Raw genomic sequence first — 19540 nt, forward strand, 5'->3', positions numbered from 1 at the left:
CCTAAAATATTGTTAATTTGAAGTGATTTTTTTCCTGCTCCTCTGCTGATGTTTAGAAGGGTCCTAAAGAAGTGAGGGACAGCAGCAACACTACCAAACTTGCTTGGGCCCATCCTTCCTCCCATTCCCTTCCTTTCTGTGCACACAATGGTCAACTGACTCTTCATCACTGGTTTGTTTAATATTTGCTGCTGGTGTTACCGACAGGCCCCATGTATGCAGAATTGGGAGAAAAGTATGTGTTAGGATACACTCCATCCACCACAGCAGTGCATGAGAGGGATGATATTGTGCTGGTGCATAAGATGAGATGTGCAACTGATCATCAGCAGAACAGTGGAACCTGACTACATGTGAAGTGTTGTCAAACACACACACAAGACAAAATGAGAAAAACCGGGAAAAATACCAATACATGTAGTAATAATACATTAAATAATCTATTTTTCTCTCATCTCTTTAAGTTATAGCCATCTTAAGGGTAATACATACTAATAGATTTAGAAAATCAGGTGGCTAGATGGGTTTCAATATTTAAACTACTTTACTTTGTCTAGTGTGTTTATACTACATTAATCACTAAGATATTTGAGCGCCAGCAATTCCGTGAATTCAGATTGCAAATGTAGTTTTACCTTGAATTAAGTGATTTTCCTCATGAACTTCTGTGTTTAAATGTGAAACATGTGTGAAGTCGATAAAAGGGGAGAGCATGCTGAGACCTAAGGGCCTTTCTAAATAGTCCCCTGCAGCCCCTCAGCATGTCTTGAAACAGTTATTCCTGCTGAGCAAAAGGTTTTCTCTCTCTGGCTTGTGCTCTGCTCCTCCCTATGAACGGCATTTTCTCTCATCAGAAGAGGTCAGAACAGGGCTCCTCTGAAACCCCGAATGTTTGTTCTTTCAGGAGTTATTTTCCTGCAGTCAGTAAGGTAGCAGATGCACAAAGAGCAACTTCCAGCTGAGCTTAGGCTCCTCATCCAGCAAAAGCACTTATACACATGCTTAACTTCGAGCACATGGCTAATGCCATTGAAATCAATGGGACTGTTCGCATGGCTAAAGTTAAACATGTTCCTTTCCACTGTGCTGGATCAGGGCCGGAGTGCTCAGCACCTTGCAGGACTGAGCCCGAGCTTAGTTCAGAGTCCCAGTCTGAGTGCCAGCTGTCGCCCAGTGCAGGATGCACATGGGCAATGAGGCCGGACACCAGATGAGGTAGATCTTGGCTCATTGCTGAGAAGTGCTCTGGTGCGTTGCTGTAGCTGACAGATAAACAGCGGCAAGTGCTAGTGCATCACTGGAATTAATGCTTTGTGGTTTTCTCCTTCCTACAATTGTCATGGTTTGATGACTGCACAGTGCTTCTAGTTTGGGGTTCTCTTCAGTCCTGCTCCCACTGAAGTCAATGGGAAATTAACCTTTAATGTCAGTGAGAGCTAGCTGTATGAAGTTCTGCAGAAAACTGCCTGCAAATATTGTATTACCATTTTGTTTGGGCATCTCACATTTGGTACCAGGATGCAGAGGCAGCCATTTTAAATCTGTGCTAAAATAACTTGTGACACCATGAGCTTTCTGAACATTTGGAGTTGGCTGCTGTCCCCTGACACACGCAATGGGGGTGGAGTGACACATTTCCTGAACCTGATGCAAAATTGTTAAGAATGAAAACCAAAGGTTTATTAATTTTGTATTTACTTATTAATAACCTTGTATTTTCCTTGGCAATAGTCAGAGTCCTTCACTGGGACAGATTAATAGGATTTTGACCTCATAGGTCATCCATTTAGGAATCCGATTTTTGCCTCATAAAACACAATGGGGTAGCAATGAGGTCACACAGGCCAAATCCTAGATCCAGCCTGAATAGTATGGCCAAGCGCTGGGGCAGAAGGGTAAGGAAGAAATCCTTCCCTCAGGGCAGGGAATGATGATTGCAGTTGCCTCTGAGACCTTTGCTCTCCAGCTCATGGGGATAAAGGTAGGGTGTGGATGCACAGACTCCTTTCCTTGTGTGCTGCCACACGGGAGCCCCCATTGAATGGGGATTCATACATGAGCAGAGGGTACGTGCATCCCTGTATCATTCCCTCAAATTCTGTTCTTCCCCTTGTGCATCAAAACTACACTTCTTCCACTGTCTGGAGCCCCACTGCAGGGGCAGTGGTGGGATTTGCTCATTAATTCTTAAAAAGAGTGAGCGAGAACCCTGCCATATGTTTGTTTTGAGTGGTCACCTAGGGTAAGGCAATTCTGCAGCTAAGAAATTGAATTTCACATTCTTTTAGCATCAAGAAATGAAGTGTTATGGCTGATTACTTAACTAGTTTAAAACCCACAAACTACTTTCCTGTTTGGAAACTGAAATATGCCCCTTTTTTAATGTTGGCTTCTGCCGTTCTCTCTCTTTGCAGTTATGTGGCTGTGGACTGTTGGGCGTGGGAATATGGCTATCGGTGTCACAAGGAAACTTCGCCACATTTTCTCCCAGCTTTCCATCATTTTCGGCTGCCAACCTTGTCATTGCCATTGGTACAATCATCATGGTGACCGGTTTTTTGGGGTGTCTGGGTGCTATCAAGGAAAACAAGTGCCTCCTTTTAAGTGTAAGTCCCCTGTATTGAAAATAAGGTATCAGTTTTTCAGTGTGTGGGTTATTAACCACTGGAACAATTTACCAAGAGTTTTAGTGCATTCTCCATCACTGGCAGTTTTTAAATTCTAAAATATATGCTCTAGAACAAACAGAAATATTTTTGAGGAAAGTCTGTGGCCTGTGTTATCATCTAGCCTGACCTCCTGTATCACAGTGGTCCCTTCTGGCCTTGGAATCTGTGACTCTGTGACTTGAAGATTTTTACCAGGGATACACACCCCTACTTCACTGCTTACTTTAAAAGTGATGTGTATGGAAAGACATATTAGGGAATAATGTTTCTATTGACTTTTAAAACCAATGTATGTAATTCTGTAGCACGTATTCTCTATTAAACTCTATAGAGTAATTTAAAAATCCTCCTCCTCTGGAATTGTGTAGTGATAGTTATATAGTGGAATAATACCACTGCTTGGTTTTATTCAAATATGTCACTATATTTATTTATTTTTATAAAAATTTCCCCCTGTCTAGGTACTGCAATAAATTAAACATGAAATACAAACCAGGAACAATCCTCAGTGTACATTTAAGCACAAAACAACTGCCAGGCAAGCCATCCATCCAGAAATTTCAACATTAGAAGAATTGTCCTGGAAGCATTAATGAAAACTACTCCAATAATCTACCATCAGTCTTTCCCCTTCCCTTTACCAAAGGCCAAGGAAAAACATTGTGCCTCAAAAGTTAACACTTCTGAACTCCACTGGGCCATGCAGGTTAATAATTCTGGACTCTTGGTTGGCCTAAACTGGCAAGTGAATTCTAGACTCCATAGGACTCCAGCTTAGTCGCCTCTGCTGGTTGGAAGTCCAGTATCTTCATGTGAGGAGAGAGCCAGGTTCCAAGCCATTTAGGGTTTACCAAGTCCAAGGGGGCAGTGATGTTATCATATAAATGTGAATTTTTTTAATTAAAAAAAAAAAGTTCTTTAATAAAATCTACTTATGTTCTTAACATCACTTCAGGTTATTAAAATTGGGGGAAATGTGCAGATATAATTTACTTTTCTCTGTTTATGCTGTTTCTTTATTTTTTGTGTTGCATTCAGTTTGGGCAGTGAAAACAGACTGGTTAATTTTACTCTCTAAGTCCCATACAGTTAGCCGCAGTGCTGCTGTTTGTGTTTCTGATGGTGTAGAGAAATGTTTCCTTTTTAAACAAATCCTCTCTGCTGAAATTAAAAAAAACAAACATGAAAATATTTTTTTCTTCATGCTAGAATTCATTTGTAAAACGCAAAATCTAAATGTATTGCTAAAAACCATTTGCCATTGTTTCTTTGTTTGGAAATTGCCTCAGAAGGTAATAACAAAGGGAATAAGGGCTTGTCTACACTGTTCCGCCGTTCGGACAATGGGACATGAATAGTCACGTGCACTAAAAGTGCTGCGTTATAACTACTCTGTGTGAACCTTGTGGGCGCAAGCTAAAATGTTCCTACTTCACGTTACTGCAGTCTTGTTTGAAGAGGACTTGTTAACACAAACTGGAAAACCTCTTACTTCGTGCCCACAGCATCTGTACAGGAGTGCCTTCACAGCCCTGTAGTCCAAACTGCCCTAAAACCCTGGATGTGTCTGGTTTGCTGGTGCATATGAGACCTCTTTTGGTCATTAAAGTAGTAACAAATACTGGAGGCTTGCACTTTGGGAAGCAATCAGAGTGAGTAAGTGTGTTCCCATGACTGAGCATGTTTAGATCCACCGTAGGGTATGTCTGCATTGCTATCAGAAGTGTGACTGCAGCCCATGTAGACATACCCCAAGCTAGCTTTGATCTAGCTAGCTCAATAAGAATATCAGTGAAGCTGCAGGCAGCATAGGGCTAGCTGCTGAGGAACATACTGAGGCTGCTGTGCTTTACTTCTATTATTATTCAAACTAGCTAAATCTAAGCTATTCAGGTGTGTCTACACATGCGGCAATCACACACCAATTGCAGTGTTGACATACCATAGATTTAAAAAGTGCTGAGATCCTTATTTGAAATATATAATTTTGCATAAAAAAAATAGTCAAGATGCAGTTAAGCTTATCTGCTGGGATTTTGTTCCTGCACCAGGGAAATTATCTTTGTGGGTAGCAGGTTTTGTGTCTGGGTTCACTTTGCTGAACATACTGAGGAAGTATGCTGGAATTGTCTGCTTTCTCTGTCTATGCTCCAGTGAACTGCACAGTCAAGAGAATGAAACCAGTGTGACATAAAGATAGGGTGACCAGACAGGCAGTGTGAAAAATCGGAACGGTAGTGGGGGGTAATAGAAGCCTATATATAAGAAAAAGCCCCATATATTGAGACTGTCCCAATAAAATCGGGATATCTGGTCACCCTGCACAAACATCACTTAAAGACAGGTTTACACTTAGGGCTTATCTATACTTTTGGCTAAATCGGCACTGCTGCGATAGATGCAGCAGTGTCGATTTAGCGGGTCTGGTGAAGACAAGCTAAATGGATGGCAGAGCGCTCTCCCATCGATATCTGTACTCCACCTCCCTGAGATACAGAAGGTAAATTGGCGGGAGAGCACCTCCCATTGACACAGGGCAGTGTAGACACCGCTGAAAATAGACCTAAGTCACGTCGACTTCAGTTAAGTAACTTTTGTAACTGAAATAGCATAACTTAGGTCAACTTACAGCTTTAGTGTAGATCAGCCCTTACACTTGGAAGGGGGAGAACAACAGCTAGGCTTGGACCCCTGTCTAGTGAAAACTTAGGCTGGGAAAATGGAAATACAATAGTGCAGAAGTTGTGGAGAATAATAATATCATTAATATACTTTTTAAATTTGAAATCTAATTTATAAATTTTGCTTCAGGTTGGGAAGAGGTAAGGGGAGTAAAGGATAGGATATGTTCCTGGGATTTGAATTGCAAACTATCACAGACTATAAAATATATGTACATATGTATATCTGTGTACTGAATATCATCTGCCCACTAAGTAATGTTTAAAATGCTCTTGAAGTTCTTTGAAATGATGAATTCTGTGGGTACCCAAATGGATAACAGATGGATGGCTAGATTATGGATGGGATAATTCATCAGTGGGAAAATGATGTGAAATACATGCTGCATAAAAAAATTCTGTGTAGGGCAAATAGCTGAGAGCAGTCCTCTCAACCATCATGATTTTCACATGAGTTTCCTGTAACACCCCCTGTCTGTATTGCACTGGAGAAATTGTGTTTTAAAGTTGGTTTGTCAACCCACCAGCCTTTGTCTAGCGTGCTTGAACTTGTTCTTTATTCAGGAAGTGTGTATACATGTATTGTTTCTCTTTGTTCTAGTTTTTCATCATTTTGCTGATAATTCTCCTGGCAGAGCTGATATTACTCATTTTGTTCTTTGTTTATATGGACAAGGTAAGCAAATATACCTCGTAGATTAGTTTATCAGTTCTGGCAGCTAAGCTGGTTTTTGTTTGCTTTTGTTAAACCAAGATGCTTAGATTCTTCTTACTCTTCTCAGTGGAAATTGTTTTAACCTTGTGATCTTCATTTTTATGTGTGCCTCCTTTGCATGTTGGCTGAAAGTAATGAGTGATTAATGTAACCCTTCTGCCCCTCTGAGTTGGCAGCAACAAGGGCCGGGTTCAGTATCCAGGGGTTCCGTTTCAGTAACACAATGCATAACCGGCTCGAGCCCCCACCGAGTGACCTGGGACACTCACATACCACACCCCCTTGGGCGCCTCTAGGAGGCAATACTTCCCCTCTCGCAAGCACGGAGTCTGAGTGTAGCAAAATCTTTTTAATAAAGGAAGGAATTAATGCGGTATCCCATTGGAGAAACACCACAAACCATAAACAAAAACCCACCTCCAAGTACGTTTGGCACTGTCCTTTTTCCCCTTAGGGTTTTAAGTCCAATCACCCCAAAGTCCAACAACCCAAAAGTCTCTGGTCAATGCCACCCCAGAGTCCGAGAGTTTATCTGTAGAGGTCCCTCCCCCCAGCCTGGATAGAAAGGGCACCTTACGTGGTCCGGGGCCAACTGCCCTGCCTCTCCGTGGGTTCTGCTTCCGCCTTCTCCACGAACTGCTCCGCTTTACCAGCCGCTCCACGCTGCTCCTCCAGCCGTCCTCAGAAACTGCTCCGCTCCACCAGCTGCTCTGCTCCATGAGCTGCTCCAGTTCTCTCTGCAAACTGCTCGGCTCCGCTCGCTCTGTGGGCCGCTCCACCCGTCCCACAGCTACTCCGCTCTGTCAGCCACTCCGCTGCCACCAGCTGTCCCGTGATTCCGCTCCAGCCCGTCCCACAACTGCTCCACTCCGCCAGCTGCTCTGTTCCACAGTATAGCTTTGGGCTCCCCACTAGTTAGCACCGTACTCAGTGCTCTCAGCTCAGTGATTTTAGCTTTTAGTGATTTTCAGCTCTTAGTGATTCCAGCTCATAGTAGGGGAGCCCCAGTGCTAGTGCACCATTAGCCCAGAGTGATTTCAGCTCAGTAACCTGTATTTAAATTCTTAAGGGAATAAAAAAAGTCATCTCTGACATTCCACAGTGGAGAGGGTGCAACTGGTGCTTCTGGTTCCACAAGGAGACTGCACCACCAGGCACAAATACCTGTCCCCAGCCTCTCTCAATTCTCTGGGTTTTGGAACCCATGTCCCATGTCTAGCCAGTACTACCCAACTGAGGGTGAGCAATTTGTCACCAAGCAGTCCCACAGCTCAGCAGTCTGGGATAGGGTAGGCGTGCCTATGCAAATACACTCTCTGAAATTCTTTCCACCAGATGTCAGTGTAGAGCTTATCCTGACTCTGCTTACATCAAGGTGGATGGATTCTCTGTGTGGGTTGAGGCAGAACTGTTGAGTTTTGCAGTTTCCAGCTGAAACCAAAAGCTGGGACCTCCATTTTGTCCCTCTCTCATAGGCCTGCAGTCTCCACAGTTGAGCTTTTTGCTGTCTCCTTGTGAAGTTTAATTTCTTGCAACCCTCCCCCCTTCATCGCCAATGTCCTCAGTGAGTGGCTGGATAACCTCCCCAGTGGCTTCTTCAGGCCAGCTCTCACATTCTCACCACCATCTGTCTTCACAGGCAGGGGAAGTGGAAAGACAAGCCCCTTTCTCACCCCCACAATCCCCAGATTCCTTGCTAGCATGCTGCATTCTGCCTAGCCAGAATGGGGTGAGTGTGCATTGCAGTGCCAGGGCATGCTGAAACCTTTTCAGATACATTACTATTGTTGAGTGGGTGACAGGCAGGCAGCCTGTCTCCTTAAGGACATTGTGGGTATTCAGAGGAGCAGATCTTCCTTACTGGCCTCATACTATGGCAGAAGATAGCAGGGAGCAGATCATCTGGCTGCCTTCTAGAGCCTAACTGTAACAAGCCAGCCAGTCATCTCCTGAAGAAACTGGGAGGGGGTTACTGGCTGGCTTAGAAGACATGAGAGATTGGAAGTTCGCAGGCACAAACTAGCATCTGATAAATTGCAGATGGAGTCCTGTGGGGCAGGAACATTTGGCCTGACCTTGGAACCTGAACCTACTTTGATGCACAAGGTCTTCAGAAAGATTCAGAACTCTTTCGGTGAAGTTGGGTTCATTGCTTCAGTATCCTAGCTAGCAAGGTGAAAGCTAGCTTGGGTATGTCTAATCAAAATCCACTCACATCCCATGATTGCAGGACAGACATAGCCTTTCTAAATTTAATGAAATCAGGGTGAAATGGGTTTTGTTGCATATTTGACCATTGTAGTTTGGGACTCGTGTTTAATTTCAGCTCAGTCACTGTCTCCCTCTGTAATTATGGGCCAGTTGTTTGGATCCATGTTTTCAAAGCTGTCCACTTATTTGGATCTAAATCTTGAGACTTCCTTTTTTTCAGAGGTGCTGGGCATTCAAAGCTCTGCTTGAAGACAGTGGGAGCTTCTGGTGCTCAGCATCCCTGAAAATCAGGCTGTAAGGGAGTCAAGTTGGACACCCATAAACTTTGGCCCCTGGAATTCGTGGACACATTTGAAAATCTTGGCCTTAACTTCTCTGTGCCTCATGTACCCTATCTGTAGAATGGGGATGATATTTCCCTCTCTCCCATGGCTTCGTATGCTGATTTGTTTCTTGATGATTATGAAACACTTTAAGATGTACAGCTAAAAGGCACAAATTATTACAATGAGGCTGGGACTCTTGGGTTTAATGACCTTAACAAATGAAATAGGTCAAACTCTGATTCTTGGTAGGAAAGAATGTTGAAATTTGTAGTTAGACATGGTTGTGTCTAACTTCACTGCAGATTTAACTCGACTTACCTATGCTTGAGTTAACTCCTCTCGAGTTAGGCTAGCTCGAGGGAGAGCAGTCACACTGCAAAATAACACACAAGCGTCACTGAGTGTTTGGATTGCAGCCACAGAACGACTGTGTTAGTAGCTGACAAGTTGTACTAATGCCTGCTGTAGCCTATTCCCCTCCCGGCCCCGTGGACCAGCCAACTGGAGTGAAAAACACCACTACATTTGAGTTATTAGGTTTTGTGTGTAGGTGGCCCTCAAGGTAGAGGCAACACTCGAGTAATAACTTGAGTTAAATCTACAGTGAAGGGAAGCATAATGTTGTTCTTATATGTGTGCGCACAGCATGCATGTTGCATGTGATTATATGACACATGTCTGTGGAGGTGGCCCATGTTGTCTGTCACCTGCTTCATCCCCACATCCCCATACATTTTTTTAAATGGAAAAAAAGATGGCAAATTATTACCCAGCATGCGTTCAGCCATTAGCAGGGAGGAGGCTGCTTGGTTCCTCTCTGTGCTTTTCTGTTACACGTCCATACTTCAAAAGAACTCAATCAATACTAAATCCAGAATTGGGCAAGGAGGAAAACTAGAGCTTCAAAGGTAATTGGCATCCACAGCAGACACCTCGTATTGTAAAGTGAAATGGAGTTTGGGTCTAAAGCTGGGGATTCTGCTCAATGATGTTCAGGTGAGCTATCTGTCAAAATGTACATCCCAGGGTGGTAAAGGCAGTGTATGTTTACAAGTCTGCTTGTGGGATACTGCCCTTTAACCAGTGCTGGCTGTGTTTTGTTTTGATGGGAAATAGGTCAATGAGAATGCAAAGAAGGATTTGAAAGAAGGCCTTCAGCTTTACAATACAGAAAATAATGTGGGGCTGAAGAACGCATGGAATATCATTCAGGCAGAGGTAACACGTTTTCTTTATTTAAAAAAAAATTAGCTGCACATCATTTTGTTAACAATATTTTCTCTGTATCGTCCCATAACTGGCAAGTACATGATTTGATACCCATCAGATATTTCTATATCACTTTACATTCATAAAGTGCCTTAGCCTTTGTTTGGGATGAAAGGTGCTGTATAAAAGTAAAATGTCCTTCATGCGACCCATTGGAACTAGCTATGTGACAGAAATACCACTAGAGGAGGTTATGATCTGTATAGCAAAGATAAAGGAAGAATACAATCACAAATCCTGAAATGCCACCTGGGATATGAAAGTAGCAGAGACTCTGGGTTTAAGTGAAAGTGGTTGCAGATGAGGTTTTGGTTGGCAGAGTGTTTTCTAGTGGTTAGAGCAGAGATATGGGAGTTCAGGACTACTGGCTTCCACTCCCAGGTATGCCATTGGCTTAGTAGTCACAGGTTCCAATGTCTTGGTTTGTGTCTCCAAAATGGATATAATAAAACTTATTTTCCACAAAAGGCTATTTGTGAGATGCATTAAATATTTGTCAATGCTTTTTGTGATCTCCAGGTGAGAGGTGGTATCTAAGTGCAAATTATGAGGTGTCTATGTGAAGAAACCAACAGCGGGTTAAGAGAAGTAACACTTCTTAAAACATTTGTTGATAAGACTGTTTATGGTCCTTTTTGTACTTTGCCTGTAGATGCATTGCTGTGGGGTTACTGATTATACTGATTGGTTCCCTGTCCTGGGGACAAATGTCGTCCCAGACCGATGCTGTATGGAAAATTCCCAAGATTGTGGACGGAATTCTACTGATTTAGTGTGGAAAACGGTAATGCTTGCTCAGTTTAACTTGGTTTTTTTTTTAAGTGCACACATGAAATGAGCAAGACTTAGAATTTTTTTTTCTCTTTCAGGGTTGTTACGAGAAAGTTAAAATGTGGTTTGAGGATAATAAGCATGTTCTCGGGACAGTTGGGATGTGTATCCTCATAATGCAGGTATTGATAATACTCTACTCTTACATGTAGCCCCTCACTTACTACTATTGTAGTTATCTTTATCATGCCCAAAAGTGTTGCCTCGCCCCTTACACCAAGTAGCCAAGGTCCCTGTTTGAATTTGAGAGCTTAGAATCTGGAACTTAGCTTACAGTTTTGCTGGACCCTGGAGTTTCAGCGGATTTATCCTTCCTGTTAAATGAAATCAGGAACTATTCCCTAATTCTTCATTTTGTTGAATCAAATTACATATTTTGGTTTTGGGGAATAGTGAGAACTGGCATTTTTCATCCTTTCATGGACTCCGCCATAAAGGGCATGGATAGCTATAATTGTTCCTCTGGTAGAACTCGTGCTTTCAGATGCAAAATAATTATTATAACACCACTGTTAGTGCTGTTAAGACGATACTGCATGATTAACTCTGGTTTCCAGCCCTCCTAATTTTGACCCAGTTGGCACTCAGACACCATAAAAAGACCTAGATGGCAGGATAGCTGGGTACTACCCATATTTGATCTTAAACTTGGACAAAATATTTTTCCTATGTTTTGAGGAGAAAATTGGTCCAGCTGCTTCTAAGTGACCTAATTTTCTTAGCAATTCAGATTTCTTTTCCAAGCTATCAGCCAAACGGGGCTGGTTGTCTGTCTCTAAATGAGGACAGGTTACTTTGTCTCTGTTTTGAAAATGATGATGTCCAGTGATGTTCTAGTTATGTGCACGTTGACATTGAAGGCTCACTTGTAAGTGGCAGTGAAGAACACTGAATTCACAATGGTGGCCATCCATAGAGATTCACTCATGTCTGCCGCTTGTGAAATTAGCATACTTTAAAAATGTTTATTTTATTTAAACACATAGGGGAAACGTCCTATAGAATTTAATTAGAGAATTAATCTGCTTTTTATAGCCATAAAATCATGTTATAGAATATAGAATGAAATTATGGTGATTGAGTTGTACAGGTTAGTTTAAAAAAGACCTGCAAAAAAGAGCGAACTCTCCATTAACTTCAGTAGGTTTTTAGGGTAACTTCTGTGCTTTGGAAAAAAGCAACAAGCTGCCTGCTCTACCCTATTGTCTGGTCAGGGGCGGCTCCAGGCCCCAGCATGCCAAGCACGTGCTTGGGATGGCATGCTGCGGGGGGCGCTCTGCCGGTTGCCAGGAGGGCGGCAGGCAGGGTGGCTTCGGCAGCATGCCTGTGGAGGGTCCGCTGGTCCCGCGGCTCTGGTGGACCTCCCGCAGGTGTGCCTGCAGAGGATCCGCTGGTCCCGCGGCTCCACTGAAGCCGCGGGACCAGCGGACCCTCCGCAGGCACGCCTGTGGGACGTCGACCGGAGCCGCGGGACCAGCGACCAGCAGAGTGCCCCCCACAGTATGCCGCCGTGCTTGGGGCGGCGAAATGTCTAGAGTCGCCCCTGTGTCTGGTAACTGAAGAATGAGAGACATGCTTTTAAAAGGCCAGCAGTTTTGTGCCTTCATGGCACCTTGTGTGACAAAGAAGATTTTGGAAACTATTTCCGTTTCTTTCATGACTCTTACAATGGTTAGGTGTTATCAGAGCTATCGAAAGCTTTGAGCACCTTGCTAGAGATCCAAGGAGGGTCGCAATATTTTGTGACTTCAGGTGGGAAATGCTTAGAGTAACCTCAGATATCAAGGAACAAAGCCTCACAACCCCATCAGATAGGCCAGCTTTCCTAGTCTTCACAAATAAGAACAGGTAGTGGAGTTGAAGTATTCTAGATGAAAGTTCAGTGTTTTGTTGCATTATCACTACTGCAGTGGTTGACACTTAAATCAAACCGGCAATTACCCTCATTTAAACCATAACGTGCTATCTGAGATGACATGATTTTTCCCTTACACTTTATAGGATATAACTTTAGGCCAAATTTGATCATCAGCTACCGTGTGTGCAAACCCATTGTATGATTTGCAGTACTTGACCCTTTGGTAACTATGTAATCTGTTGCAAATATGGACTTTTTATGACAACCCCTGTACCTGTCAGTCATATGGAAAAAGAGTAATTCAGAAGCGACCAAACAGGTTCCAATTAAAAAATGAGTCAGGCCTGATATTTTCTTTTTGCAGTTTAAAAAAGAGACTAGGCCTAATAATTGTCTCTCTCGTACTGTACAACTGTATTTGTTGTATGTTGGCCTCAGGTGATTTTCTTGCTGTTCTTTTGATTTTCTGATGCTAACTTGCAACACGGCACACCTCTAGGACAAGATGTTCAAAAGTGACAGTGATTTATGGAAACCCAGCTTGAGGCACCTTAAAGGGGGAGATATTTTCAACAAATTTTGATCACCTGCCCTCTGAATGCCAGGCCTCTTTAAGGGTCTGATGTTGGGCAACCAAAATCACTAATCACTGCTGAAAGTCTTGGCTGGAGGAATTTTATTAGTGTTGGGTGTCAGAAAATTCAAGCATCCTCAGATAAAATACCATCAGCACAGTTTTGAAGGTGTCACTATAGCTAGCCCATAATATTTGCTTTCTTTCAGATACTTGGCATGGCCTTCTCCATGACACTCTTCCAGCAGATTCATAGGACTGGTAAAAAATATGATGCTTAAATCTTCAAAATGTTAACTGCATCTACACTTCTGTCTTGCCATTAAAAACAAAGCAAAACAACTGAAAAGAAAAATCAAGCTTTGCTCTGCTGAAGGCATTCATCCCACCGATCAATCTACGTCATCATTACTTGACTGATTACTAGCACAACTTGCTACTTGACTTACTTTTTAGTTTCTGTTTTGCATTTGCCATTTATTTGCCAAAGAAGAAAAGGAAAAATAATAAAAACAAATCAGTTTTCTACACTAATTCATAGATCTATTAAACTTTTCCGTAACTTTATTTAAGGAAATGCTTTGCTCTACTAACTGTCGTTAGACATGCAAGGATAACGTGATAGATGTGTGTTTAACTTCGAGAGAATTCTTTGAAGTCTTCTGATAAGTCTCAAACCGTTCATGTCTGACATACTGGAAGACTTGGGAAAGCCACTCAGACTGAGAGCCCTAGGAATCAGAGCTGCTTACTTGCAGCTTTTTGTACCTTATGCTGTATACTTTTTTATTATAGAGATCGCTTAGAATTTAGTAGCCTGATTTGTAACTTCTTACTGTTTTGTTTTACATCTGTCATATTTTAATCTAGGAACCACTGTGCGATCTTTGAAGGACACATTATTTCCACCTTTTAAACTAAAGATAAAAAAGACATGACTGTTGTAAAGTCCCTAGGGAGGTTACATTTAACTGCATCGTCTGAGCTACCGTGGGTTTGTACCCTTACTATATTGATGACAGTCCTTTCAATCAGGTGGCTCAGTACTTTAGGGCCAGATTGGGTTGCCCTTACTCTCACTGGGCTAAATGGTGAACCCCTTACTCTCAATGGGCTAGATTGCGATGCCTTTATCCACAATGAGTAGCACCTTACTCCTCAGGTAGGCCTATTGAATGGGACTACTTTCAGCATGATACTATTCAGTGTGAGTAAGTGTATCAGGTGAGTAACTGCTCACTGGCACCAGGAAGGGGCTTCCTCTCTGGCCCATTGAGTAGTAGTTTACTTTCTAAGTAGTCTCATTGATTTCAGTGGGATGGCTTATTGTGCACGGTGCTGTACATCATAAGGGGAGCACAATCGGTTCATTGTCAGTTTTCCTGAAAGGCATTTACTTGACAATGGGTGCAGTTTTGCCAGGCTGGCGAGGTAGCTTTTGAACAACCCCGGAGGTATAAAGCTGGTTAAAGGCAAGTGGGGGAACGGTGTGCCGTATGTCCCAAGAGAGCGGGAAAGGCATGATTTACGTTTTCACTCTGAAATCAGTTGCTCAGATAGGTGCTCAGAACCTGTTTGTATCTTTGCACATACAGTGTTGACTTTTGTCTTCTGTTTTCCAAGTCAGACGTACTACATGGTAGTTCAGAACTCATTACAACACACATTTCTACTGACATTCCTGCTAGAAAACTTGAACATATTCCTCTCTAGTTTGAATGCTGCTTCTTTCACAGTGGCCCCTGCTTGACTAGTTTTGTTGTTGGTTTTTTTTGGCAGAGGTCTTTCTTACATTTTGCTGCTTCATGAAGGAAAGTATGAATGAAAATGAAACTTCAGTCATTTTGTGGACACTCTGGTTTTATTTTAGTCAGACATTTACTATAAAACTTAGTGGTAATTTTAAAATACATTTTAATGCTAATTTATTACTTGCTGGGCCCAGATAGCTGTTGAAGTGGACAGATGTTTATCATCTGCTATCAAAGTAGTGCAGTGATGCTTACAGATTTGAGGTCCTTATTCTTATTTACCTGAAGCACCTTTACACCTCTCTGACAGTGTAAAGGGGCCTTGAAGTGAGTGTAAATGTACTGTATGCCAACTTTAAGGCCCATTTACACAGAGTGATGTGAAGGAGCATTAATATAAGTGACAATCAGGCCTTGAGAATCTAGTCCACCATTTTCAAACTTGGCTGCCTACCAATAGGCATCTAAATTGATATCTAGGCAGGTCACTTCTTTAGATAACTTTCAGAGCGGTTGAGCTCCTATCTACAGGTTGCATAGAAGTCAGTGGCACTGCAGGGGCTCAGGTTCTTTGAAAATCAGGCCACATATTTACATGCCTAGAATGTAGAATTAGGTTCCTAACTTGAGGCCCTCAAGGTTGAAAAAGTTGGGTCTAATGCACATATTATTGGTGCAGGATAATACAATCCGTCCTTCCTGTTTGATTGCGTATACTCACCCTTTAGTTATTCTTCCACTGGCCGTATTGGTGACTGCTGCTTCATTCATATTTCCTTTTAAAGACTTGAGGAACGAGGAGGGGGAAAATACAGACAAAACCTGGTTTACTTAAATTGTAACAAAAATTGGGACCATGTGTGCCTGAGCTCCGTTTGAGACATTCTGTGTTAAGAATGGGAGCTCCGGCACTGAGCATATTTGCTGCTATGTGTAAGATAGTCTCCAAAGTTTCCAAAAAAATGATAAGTTTTGAATTTTTGCATTTTAAAAAATGTCTATCTTTAATCCATAGCTCTACTTCTTTATCTTTTATGGTAGGGTTATTTTGCTTTCCCTTGTAAAATACCAACGTTTTCTCTCTCAGACAAACATAGAAGGGTGGAAAAATAAGCAAGACCAGGATGCTAATCCTTCTGAAGACGCACAGTGGTACCTGTTGAAATCTTACATTGTAATCTGTGGTTGGTTTTTGTAAAAAAAAGAAAAAAATGAAAGCAGAATGCATTTATACAAGTAACCATGAAGGCAAAATACATAGTGGAAAACTAAAGCTATTTTGCCTTTCCTTAAAACTTATTTTTTGTAGAATGCTCAGTTATGTTTTATGACCTGATAGCAAGATAGATATTGAAAATTCTTTTTTTCATGAATTCTTTTAGCATTTTAAGTACAGTATTAACAGAGATAATTACACAAACAGTATTGTCAAGTCTCGCTTTAGCTGACTATGGAAAGGGAATTAAGCAAATTAAGTAAACAATTAGCATTATAGTACAGTAGCTGAATATCAAACCATATAACAGGAAAACCTGTGTTTTGAAAACAAAGAAAAAGCAACACTGTTCTTAAGGTGACAAAAGCCAGCCATAAAAAAATCATTAGATTATATTTGTTGGTATACATCAGAGAAGATACTAATGTCCTTTGACTGTTTAGTGAAAGGGATATCGATTTTGTTTAAAAATGCACTTTTTTGCTTGTATTGGTGGATGGCTGTCTGTGCATTTTTCCAAAACATTGCTTTGATTATTTAACTACACATTTTTAGCATGTTTTTAAATAAAAACTGATACTGAGTAAAAGTATTTTAAGTGTATACAAATGTTGATTTGTATTTATATATGCATATATATATATATATCATTGAAGTTCAGTTCAACTGTATCAAAGTTTTGTTGCTTTTTAAAGTGTCATTTTAGAATTTTGCATACATGATATTTTGTTGTGCTTTTTGCACCCAGGTTTTTATATATAAGCCTAAACTGTAGAGGAGCTTAAAATCTGATTGATACATCTTTGGATTTCAGAGAGGCGGGTAAGACTTATAGCAGTAGAGGGTGTCCATATTTAATTCAGTAGCAGTGTCAGAACTGTCAAGAGGGAAAAGGGCTTTTTCTTTATGACAGGTAACTGCTTACACTTCCAAGCATGTGGCTTTCAAATCCTGGGTGCATAATGTCCAGAAACCAGGGCTATTTTCCTCAGTCTGGCCCTTTATGTTTACCTGTATTCCTAATTAAGAAACAAGGCCAGAGTGCATTTTATTTCCACAATTAATTACAGTGGCTACTGCAGAAAACCATTATCCAAATGTAACAGGGACTCATTCTCTAGGGGAAATAGGAAGCTCATAGGACTGAGGGTAAGTGGCTAAGGTTCAGAGAATTCAGCACTACAGGTCTGATCTTGCAGGGTGCTAAGTTGTGAGATGCTGCGCATTCTTAGTTTCATTGACTTCAAGGGCAGTTGATGGTGCCCAGTTGACCTTGCTCCTGTCCCTGTTATCTCATTAGTTGTCTCCCGGAATCATTTGGCTTCCAGGTCCTGTGGATCCTCCCCTTAGGCTGGGGGGAGGTCCTTTAAGCCTGCCCACTTCTTGGATCCCAATAGGACCTCAGACTCCAAGCCTCCGGAGAATGGAACAAAATACTTCTAAAAGTGAAGTCAGACAGTTTTCTGGCACAGCGTTGCCAAATCTTTAACTTTTGACTGTAGCAGAGTAAGTGCCCTGAAATGACATGCTCAAAGCAATTGCTGCAGGAGCTCTCAAAGCAGATGATCATGGTGGTCCCTTCTGACCCTAAAGTCTATGGCCTCGTCCAGACTAGGGGAGGAAAATCGATCTTAGATACGCAACTTCAGCTACGTGAATAACGTAGCTGAAGTCGAATATCTAAGATTGAATTACTCACCCGTCCAGACGGCGCGGGATCGATGTCCGCGGCTCTCCGTGTCGATTCCGGAACTCCGTTCGGGTTGATGGAGTTCTGGAATCGATGTAAGCGCGCTCGGGGATCGATATATCGCGTCTAGACTAGACGCGATATATCGATCCCCGAGCAATCGATTTTAACCCGCCGATATGGCGGGGTAGTCTGGATGTGGGCTATGAGTCTATGAGCAGCTGTTGGGAGCAAATTTAAAGAAAGTGACCATTGGTGAGATTTCTGATCGCTTCATGTGTCACTTGACAAGAAATGGCTCCAAACTGTTGTATATTAAGGCAGTCAGAAAGGTTAAAAATAAGTAACCCGCCAAAGGGTATGTTTGGGGAAGAAAGGGGGCTTGGGCTTAGACCCCTCTTCTGGTTTTATAAAGAACGGCCAAATACTTTATGTTCTTTTGTTGGCGGCAGGGGGTGTTCCCCTGTTTTCCCCCCACCTTTTACTTCGCAAGTATCAGGAAATTAAATTCTGTGTTTTTCTGGAGGACTTGTTGGGGGTCTTGGGTAACCTTTCTCCAGGATTTTACTTAGTGACTGGAGTTACATACAAAAGACTGGGGGAGGGGGATGTGCTGGCCACTGCTTCCCGCAGCTCCCATTGGCTGGGAACAGTGAACCGCAGCCTCTGGGAGCTGCGGGGGGCTGTGCCTGCAGACAGTCAATGTAAACAAAATGTCTTACAGCCTGCTAGCAGATTACCTTGGTGGGCTGCATGCCGAAGGTTGCTGACCCCAAAGTATTCATGGTGCAGGGATACTCATTTGGCCCAATATACATTGTCTGTGAGGACAGTCTCCTGGAAACAGTAAGAATTCATATTTAAAAGGTTGGCTTAACAGACAAACCAGAGGTGCTTAAAGGTGTTTAGTCCACTTTACTGTAGTTGTCACCACTATAAGAGAATTAAAAAATAACTCACTCCCCACTAATTCCTTATGTAGTCAAGGAAATGCGTTTCAGTACCATACTTTCAGGAGCCTGTGTGCACTTTTGTGTGGTAGTGTACATGCACCATTGGCCAGGTTTACAGCTCCATGTCCACACGCACTGAATTCTGATCTTTGCTTTATTGCTGATCTCGGCTTTTACCCTTAGCTACTTAACCAGTTCCACTTTTAGAAATGCCAGATTTTAAGGCTTGTGGGGTTACTAAGGGTATGTCTACACAGCAACGAGACACCTGCTCCTGGCCCATGCCAGCTGACTCAGGATTGCATGACTTGGGCTATGGGGTTGCTTCATTGCAATGTGCACTTCTGGGCTCAAGCTCTGGGACTCTCGGGTGCGAGAGTCCAGGCTCCAGCCCGAGCCCAGAAGTGCACACTGTAATGGAGCAGCCCTGCAGCCTGAGCCTGAGTCACCTGGCACAGGCCAGCTGTGGGTTTTTCACTGTAGTGTAAACATACCCTTAGGGGGCTGTAGGGCTGGGAGGCTGTGCAGAGTTTCTGGTACTGGGGAATCAGGAACAAGCTGAGGCTATTGCCTGGAACAGGTACCCCAGCTCCAGATACCCACTTGATTTGCTTCCCCAATGCCAGTTGTTTTGACTGTCAAACTGGGAAGGAAGGGTTGTCCTGGAATGAATACTGTCAGAATAAGAGTTTGAACCTTCATGGAGTTAGAAATGGGGAGACTGGGAGGGACAGAGGCAGGGAATTGGCTGCCTGGAGGGTGTTTTCCAGGGGTAGGGCAAAATTGTGGGAAGCAT

General features: G+C 42.5%; 1 protein-coding gene across 3 annotated transcripts in view; it reads left to right on the forward strand.

Annotated features, from left to right (window-relative positions):
- Positions 1 to 17737, forward strand: part of TSPAN9 (tetraspanin 9) — a 285562-nt gene extending 267825 nt beyond the window's left edge. For all 3 annotated transcript variants that reach the window (XM_030538453.1, XM_030538462.1, XM_030538447.1), the window contains 6 exons: positions 2415 to 2606; positions 5952 to 6026; positions 9719 to 9820; positions 10524 to 10655; positions 10741 to 10824; positions 13344 to 17737. In XM_030538453.1, the coding sequence (XP_030394313.1) occupies positions 2415 to 2606; positions 5952 to 6026; positions 9719 to 9820; positions 10524 to 10655; positions 10741 to 10824; positions 13344 to 13415 (657 nt within the window). In that variant the 3' untranslated portion in view covers positions 13416 to 17737. The remainder of the gene's footprint in view (positions 1 to 2414; positions 2607 to 5951; positions 6027 to 9718; positions 9821 to 10523; positions 10656 to 10740; positions 10825 to 13343) is intronic.
- Positions 17738 to 19540: the final 1803 nt, after the last annotated feature.

This window comes from Gopherus evgoodei, chromosome 1, assembly GCF_007399415.2.
Source record: "Gopherus evgoodei ecotype Sinaloan lineage chromosome 1, rGopEvg1_v1.p, whole genome shotgun sequence".
In the NCBI taxonomy this organism is placed as follows: domain Eukaryota; kingdom Metazoa; phylum Chordata; order Testudines; family Testudinidae; genus Gopherus; species Gopherus evgoodei.